We start from the raw sequence: 8,731 nt of genomic DNA, 5'->3' as shown, positions 1-8,731 counted from the left end.
CGAAAATGAAAGTATTCAACTTCACATTCAAGATTTGTGCATAAGAAATAAAATTAAGTGGAGTTCAAATAATGATAGTTCTGCACTGAAGGCCTGTTCATATTTTTAAAATTAGTTACATAGGGAAATGAGCAAACTGGAATTTTTATTAAGCTCTAACAATGATATAATGAAGTAAGCACTGGTATAAAAATAATAAGCACTATGCTTTAAAGTGCATCAATATTTATAAATGTGTGCGGCAACAATCACAGCAATAAAAAACGGTAAGCTATAAAAAATTATTTCTTGAGGTCAAGGACAATTATAGAAACACACACTAATCCACCTGGCTAAAATTGGAAGAGGTAATATGAAGCTCAAAAGCACTTCTGGGGGAAAATGTGTAAATTCACAATTCGTTGTTATAAAAGGATGAGAGATCTTGTAGTGACAAGCCTTTAAAGATACATATTTTCATATTTAGGTTAAGAGTAATTTGGACACATAGCATGAGGAAGAAGTAGAAGCACTGTTTAGAAGTGATGTAATGAATCTAGTAGTTTCTTAGTAAACACCCAGTTGGAGTAGATCGGTGGCCATTCCTTCCCCTGTTACTGTTCCCACCACCCAAAGGCCAACCCAAACACATACAAATTAGGAATCTATAAGCATCTGTAGTATCCACAGAAAACAAATCAGGAGAGAAGGGCAACAAACAGAAGTCAATACTCAGTAAATTGTTTTATCCTTTGAAGATACTTTAATCTTACAGTTACTGATTAATTAAAAAACACAGTTGTTTTCAGCATTTCCTAGCTACAGTAGTGCGTAGGAAATTCCATTCAAAACAAAGAAGTGAAGAAATAACAATACACCTTAACATTTTACATTGATAGGTTACAGGTTACAAGGTGCTTTCACATACATTATTTCATTTGATTCTTATATTAAGCAGAAAAAAAACAATCAGTGGGAAAGAAAAAATGATTTTTTCTTCAAGCTTATAATGAGTATTTCAGGCTAATGGGTAATCAATACATGAACATATCAAAAACATGATAGTGATACCCACAAGCCACAATATCTTTTTTTTGTGTAGGTTGACAGTTTGATATCAATTGAATATTTGGCATCAGTGAAGGAGGAAATCCGAATAGACACGAGGTTCTCATGATAGTCAAAGAGTTGTAAGAGATAAGAAGAAGAAAGACGCCCAAAAAGATCACCTTAATGTCAGATTAATGTCAAACCATGCTATCCATTCAAAATGTCATAAGACAAATCTTATCACCTGTGAAAGTTAGAAGGGGCCTTAGAAACTGCCTAATGGAACTCTTACATTTTAGAGATAAGAGAACTGAGGCCAAGGTCATGCTGATAGTGACAGACCAGGCCTGAAACTCAGATGTCATGACTTCCAGTCTAGGGCTCACATGCCATCTTCTTATTCGTTACCGAATTAAAGCATAATTTCTTCTGTTTCAAATAATGTAATTTGAGGTTAAATACTGATTCATGCCACTTACTTCTTATTCAAATTTTTATATTGTTCTTGGCTAAATTGTGGCAGAAACTGAGAATTTTGTATAATTTTAAGATATTCTAATTCAGTGTACTTGATTGGTTGGAAATAGACTCCCTTGATATATTTAAAAGTTTGCTCATGTCCTTTAAATAGAGAGTAAAATGTAATGGCTAAATAGCTCTCAAACCAATAATATATTGCCTACAGGTCAACTACCCAGATAGATTCTACAGCGAGTTGTGCTGGACAATAGCAATTTCATTAAAAAAAAATATTCTTAGAATTCATAGAAATTTTTTGAATTATTGAAAACTAAAATGTAATAATCAAATTGTCATCCCATGATTTATTAAAATAATTTTACAATAATATACAACAAAGCTACCATAGAATTTGTAGCATCCATATAGAATACAATGATCAGCATGTTCTTGGGCCTAAATGAAATACAAAAACACTGATTAAAATATTTTATACAAACGATGTTTTATAAGTTTATTAACATGATGATATATTTTTGTTACAGCAAACTTGCTACAGCAAAGTAGTTCATATTTTCTTGCACATTTTAGATATAGGTGGACGAAAAGCTGAAATCAGGATCAGCCTGTAAATGACATAACCATGCAGAAACACTTGACAACCAAAAGATGTACAGATTGAGCCAGAGAACACCTCAGACAGGCTTTCCCAGTGTCTACAAAGGTCTCACAAGGGGGTGGCAGAGATGAAAAGAAGCAGAGTCAGTGACCTACCTGCACCGATAATGAAGCAAATAGAATGCTTATATACATTACGATCAGTTTGACTGAAAACAACTCTTATATGCACGTAAATTGATCATAAAAAATGAGCACAGTTTATTTTCAGCTATTTGGGTGTGTTGTTTTATGATAGGTCACCGACAGAGAGAAAACCAGATGGGAAATTTTAAAAGCAAACGAAAAAGCTATTTAAAAAACCATGAATTCTCAACAAACACTAAACTAAATGTGCAAAAGTGCTTGAAATTTCCACATGACCACAATATTGTTAAGTCGGTTGGCAAAAGAGTATATAAAAAAACTAAACTCCAATGCTAAAACTGTACCTGCATGACCACACATTCTCGTTACTGAAAGAAAACAGGCTGGAAATTATTACATATCTGAAAACATCACAACTCAAAATTAAAATACAATTGTGGCCGTTTTATAAAGTTTGACCCCTTCCTCCTTGATGAAGCAGAGGATAAAAGCCAAAGTTGCCACAGTGCCTCTACTTCAGGCTGACAAATATAGTACACCAGAATAATACCCTGAACAACTTCCTTTCTTCTTCACTGTGACAAAACATAGCAAAGCAAAAACAAATGAAAAACCGCATTTAAATAAAAGTGTGTCTATAGTGTTTACAAAAATTAAGCCATTTGTTTGATTTAGCAAAGTACCTGTTCCCATTAACGTTCTTTTTAGCTTCTTTTCCTTTAAAATTGTTTACAATGAGGACTTCTTTGAAAAACTTAAAATTCTGTCACTTTCATTAGTCATGTTCTATTAAAATACTGGCTAAAACCCTTACGGAAGAGCCAAGGTTTAGAAGTCTTAAAGCTCTTCTCTAATATTACAGAAATGTTAATACCAAGGGAGAGAATCTGGGTGTCGATAATCCATGTCATCGGTTTTGCCTGTGAATGAGACATTTGTCACAGTACACAGGCTGGACACTTAAGGGGAGGATGATAAAAAAGAGGTGAGGGGAAATAGATCTATAGGATTCCATATTTCTGGGTCTAGCTACTCTATATTAGTCTATCCAAATTTATTGCCAGAACAGTGCGTTTTAAGAAAGTTACTGTTTTAATTTGTACACATTTCCTTGGTGATAAAACATTCTGTCTTCAAAAATTGTCAAGAGTTCTGGCAAAACTGAGTCTGAGCTACTCAAAGTAAAATAATTATTGGACAGTATATGCTCGAGCCAGTGACCAACAAAAATACTGACAAGAACTACTAAAAGCAACACTTATCCTTCCCTTCCAAAATCACATAGCCATAACACTGCCCATTTGAAACACCGACAAAATAAAATGGAGCACTGTTTGGAGAAGGACTAATGAAAAGGAAAAAAGGAAAAATGGGTGTGGTGGGGGGGGGTGGGAGGGCGAGGAGAAAGACAAACCAAAGAGAAGCAGGAAAGTGTCTAGTTCTGTGTTATGGCACAGACAATGCTTGCTTAGCGGTGCCTGGTTACATAGGAGGACGCGGAGTGCACACACGGATGATGGCAATAAAGACCTCACTCAGTCGCTGGAATGAAGGAACTAGGTAACTGCTTCAACAAGGACGGTCTCAGCTCCACCTTTTCTCCCAACAGAGTGCAAAGACTGAGCGTGAGCTCTGCTGTCATCTCGTCGCTCATCTTTAAAATTCACTAAATTCTTTTCCACATTTTTCTGTTATAGAGACGCGGATATCTTCTTCTTCATAGTCATCAAAGTTGCTGGTATCTCCAGAGCCTCTGAACTTTGGTATGAATGGCGCTTCAACCTACAATTGAGAGAGAGAGAGAAAAATAAATGTGATATTGTAATTTATAATAAGAAATATATTGGGTCTTCATCTTCATTTGTGACAGAGTTCCTAAAACCCTTGGAAATTCCAAAGTACAGAAAGTGGAAAAGGTGTCTTTTGTTACATTAATGAGGTGACTCTAGGAAAGTCCCAGGGTTACCCAAGGGTGGGGGCTGGTTGCCAAGGGAACCAACAAAGTGATCAGAGTGGCGATTTTCAACCAGGGAGCCACATGAATTTTTAAAACATGCAATACCTGACTATTTAATCAGGGGCACTGACCTCTTTTCCCTTAGATTGTCAAATAAAAAATGACAACAGCCAACACACTAACCGTCAGGTGTGAATGCCTGCCTTGAACCATAAATACATAGGTCATATAATAGAGTTGCATCTTATTGGACACATTATATGATAAGGTTGCATCTGATTGGTTAATTATTGGTACCAGAAATCCTTATATACAAGTATAGGCACCTGATTTTTTTAAAAAGTCACTTTGGAGCAAATAGCATAGGTAACTACTATTTTTTTGGTAAATCAATCAAAATTATACCTAATTTTTTTTGTCAGATCAGCACACAATATATTTTTGGGTGTGCCCCAGAATTTTAGTAATTAGTTTATGTATGCCATGAGATGAAAAAGTTTGAAAATCGCTGGATTAGGGAACTGAAACCTTCAGACCTCCAGGGGAGAGGGAGAGGGTGAAGATTGAGCTCAATCACCAAAGGCCCATGATTTAATCAATCATGCCTAGGAAATGAAGCCTCCATAAAACCCCAAAGGACGGGGTTGGAGAACTTCTGGGATGTTGAACACGTGCGGATTTGGGGGCAGTGGCATGCTGGGAGAGAGCAGCAGCTCCGAGGCCTTCCCATGTACCTTGCCCCTATGTACCTTTTCCATCTGGTGGTTCCTGAGTCATATCCTTTTATAATAAACTGGTAATGTAGTAAGTAAAGTTTCTCAGTTTTGTGAGCTGCTCTAGCAAATGAATCAATCCCCAAGAGCTGGTTAGTCAGACGTACTGGGGACGAGCTGGACTTGAGATTAGTGGCTGAAATGGTGGTGGTGGTGGTGGGGGGCGGGTAGTTTTCTAGCACTGAGCCCTTTCCAGTGGGATCTGACGCTATCTCCAGGTTGACAGTGTAAGAACTGAGTTAATTGCTTGTTGGTATGGAAAAAAACACATTTCAGAATAACAGGAAAAACAAATGCTTGCCAGTTTCCAAACACTAAGGAAATAAATTCCCACTTAATACATGATGGTATCTTTAAATGCCTGTAAGTCCCTAAATGATAACAGCATTAGAAAAAGCAGCAAACAGTAGGTTTGCTATAATCTCAACATTTTCATTCAAGGAATAGTACAGGCCAACACACACTTTTAGAGACTTCTAAGATCACTAACTGTTGGCATCAAGTGCTGGCACTGAAGGTTATAGAACTCTCATTTTTCTTTTATCAGTTCCTTATTTCTAAAGACTTTCTTTTCCATCCTCTTTTCCTTAATTTCTTTCTCCTGAGGTTACAGGTTAACTCTTAGACTTACTTTTAATCTCCTTCCTTTTTAAGTCCCTAAGGTTATTTTGTTTAAAATATCCGGCTATCAAAACTTTCTGAAAGTTGGGAAAAACAAATTTCTTTTAAAATTACAGAATTGTTAAATTCTGAACATTTTTCTCCTTGGACCCTAAAACTGTCTTTCCATTATTTAAAATGTGGCCTTTATAAAGATTATGTGGTATACTGAAGATGTTTGAGGAAAAGATTTTAAATGCTGAGCTGAAAATAAAATACAACAATTTACACAGCATTTATAGTGTTTACAAATAATCATACATATGGCTATATAATTTCTTCCTCAATACAACACTGAGAGAGAGGCAGGGCAGGTATCCGACAGATTATGACACAGAAATTTGGCCAAATTCACATGACTAATAAGTGGCTAAAGAAATCTCAAATTCATGATTCTGTACTACTAGCCCAGAGTCCTTTCTAATAGCTACACCTGTGTTCTCCAAAGTATTTTGATTTATCTGACTTTTAATAAAACATAGAGCATATGCCACAAATATATGTATATTTATTTAATTATAAATTATTTACATGCATGACTCTACTATTATAAGACATACATACAAATAAGACATTTTAAATAAGGTGAAAATAAGTAGGACTGGAACATCTAATATCATCTTTTTGCTTGCCAGCTGGTTGCCTTGCATGTCCTGCTTTGGGGAATGGACGCTGTTTGCACCAGGCACAGGAGGAGCTAAGGAGACTGTCGCCTTACGTCTGGTCAGGAAGCAATTTGGGATCACACCTATTGATACAATCATTTCTAGAGAATGATTGTACAGTTCGAGTTTCCAAACTACTTCCTGGTTACTGGTCTTTCGGCTAGATTCCTTTAGCTATTTCATTGTTCATGAACACTCTGTCAGAGAGTAAAAAATATAATGCTATTCAAGTTAACTATTATTTTTGTACTGCTGTGCATAGTTACAATTGAGAAAATATTAAAACAAAGAGCTATGTTACAGTACTGAATCATTTTTATTTGTAAATTATCCTGGGATCCCCAAATCCATTTTTTTTATAATCAAGATTTGCTATCAATCCATTTGCCCAGTACTATAATCTGTTTGTTCTAGTGTATTACTTTTTTTGAAAAAATATATTTTTTATTGATTTCAGAGAGGAAGGAAGAGGGAGAGAGAGATAGAAACATCAATGATGAGAGAGACTCACTGATTGGCTGCCTCCTGAATGCCTCCTACTGGGGATCGAGCCCGCAACCCAGGCATGTGCCCTTGACTGTAATCGAACCCGAGACCCTTCAGTTAGAAAGCTGACGTTCTATCCACTGAGCCAAACCAGCTAGGGCTAGTGTATTACTTTTTGGCAGATAAACTATGTACTACCTGGGATAAGCCATGCCCATTGGAAAACACATAAACTCTAAATGAGCAGCAGCAGTTCAGTTCTATACCATTTTAAAAATAATTTTTAAAAATACAATAATGATATGCATAGCTTAGCAAATGTTTGCTAAGCAACAGCAGAAATTTTTATATCTAACTATAAATATGAAAAGATTATGAATATGCCATAATCTTTAAAATAAGAATAAAATGACAAACCTCAAGCAAATTTAATAAATATATATATGTAGCATTAATAATAAATATAAGAATAAAGATAATATAAACAGTGATAATTACAAAGAGACATGATTAATTTTATTTAAAAATATACATTTCTAAAACTGACCCAAGAAAAGGCAAAAAATTGAAGACACCGATATCTAAAGAATTAGTTTGTTAAAACTTCCAAGGAATAAATACAAGATAATTTCTATGTTCCTTAAGTTTCCTAAAGAATAAAAAACAGAAAATTTCCAAACTCATTTTATGAATTCATGTAAGCTCAACTCCAGAAAAATAAAAGCTATAGGTCAATAAAACCTATGACTATGGAAGTAAAAATCCTAAATAAAATTTTAGCATATTGATTTCAGGCAGATATTGAAATAATCCCCCATGAATAAATGATGTTCACTTCAGGAACATGAGGATATCTCATCAATACACTTCATCATAGTTATATGTCAAAGATAAAATACAGTATACTAGGTAGGAATGAAGGATATATCCTTAACTTGATCAAGAATACTTACGCAATACCAATAGTTAATTTTGTATTTGATGTTTGTAAAACAGGAAAGGCACTCCCATTCCAAAGAGGAACAAGACAAGTAGCTTAACAGCACTGCTGATTTAAAATATTATTCCAGACATTCTAGCATATACAACAAAATGGAAATAAAAGTATAAATATTGAAAAGGAAGAGGCAAATGATATCTCTGCACCTGTCAATAAAGTCACTGCATCACTGAAAAAGTTATGGAAATCAATAACAGAATTTAGCAAGGTGGCCAATTACAATAAAAACAAAGAAATCATATATTTCCCCTATAATCTATCCTATATAATAAAAGCCTCCTTGCGTGATGTCATCACAAGATGGCTGCCACAAGATGGCCACCCGCACAGTGGAAGCAGGGTCCAGTGGCCGCTCTGCATGGTGAGGCCTAGAGGTCCTGCGGCTCTGCACGGTGCAGAGGAGGCTGGTCCTGGCGTCTCCACCATTTCACGCAGAGGAGGGGGTTCTGGTGGAGAGGTGGGTCATGGCAGGGGAGGGCACTTGTGGGAGATCAGGCCAGCAGGGGAGGGCAGTTGTGGGTGATCAGGCCAGAAGGGAAGGGCCATTGGGGGGTGATTGGGCCAGCAGGGGAGGGCCGTTGGGGGCGATTGGGCCAGCAGGGGAGGGCAGTTGTAGGTGATCGGGCCAGCAGGGGAGCAGTTAGGCGTCAATCAGGCCAGCAGGGGAGCGGTTAGGGGGCAATCAGACTGTCAGGCAGAGTGGTTGGGGCAAACAGGTAAGCAGGCAGGCGAGTGGTTAGGAGAGAAATTGTGAGAGGGATGTCCCAGAGTGGAGAGGGTTCAGGCCAGGTTGAGGGAAACCTCCCCTGCCCCCGGGCATGAATTTCGTGCACTGGGCCTCTAGTCTACACTAATAAAAGAGAAACATGCAAATTAACCATCACCCCACCACTCCGCCACACCCACAAGCCATGCCCACCAGCTAATCAGGAGCGAG

At 36.9% G+C, this 8,731-nt stretch overlaps 1 protein-coding gene across 9 annotated transcripts in view; it reads right to left on the bottom strand.

Moving 5' to 3' along the window:
- Positions 1-719: 719 nt before the first annotated feature.
- Positions 720-8,731, bottom strand: part of PRKACB (protein kinase cAMP-activated catalytic subunit beta) — a 110,905-nt gene continuing 102,893 nt past the window's right edge. For all 9 annotated transcript variants that reach the window (XM_070405468.1, XM_070405474.1, XM_070405465.1 and 6 more), the window contains one exon: positions 720-4,035. In XM_070405468.1, the coding sequence (XP_070261569.1) occupies positions 3,910-4,035 (126 nt within the window). In that variant the 3' untranslated portion in view covers positions 720-3,909. The remainder of the gene's footprint in view (positions 4,036-8,731) is intronic.

The sequence above is a fragment of the Myotis yumanensis genome, unplaced genomic scaffold (assembly GCF_028538775.1).
Source record: "Myotis yumanensis isolate MYYU_CA2020_CCGP unplaced genomic scaffold, mMyoYum1.0.hap1 SCAF_2, whole genome shotgun sequence".
In the NCBI taxonomy this organism is placed as follows: domain Eukaryota; kingdom Metazoa; phylum Chordata; class Mammalia; order Chiroptera; family Vespertilionidae; genus Myotis; species Myotis yumanensis.
The sequence above is the reverse complement of the archived record's forward strand: the minus strand, read 5'-3'. Positions and strand labels throughout refer to the sequence as shown.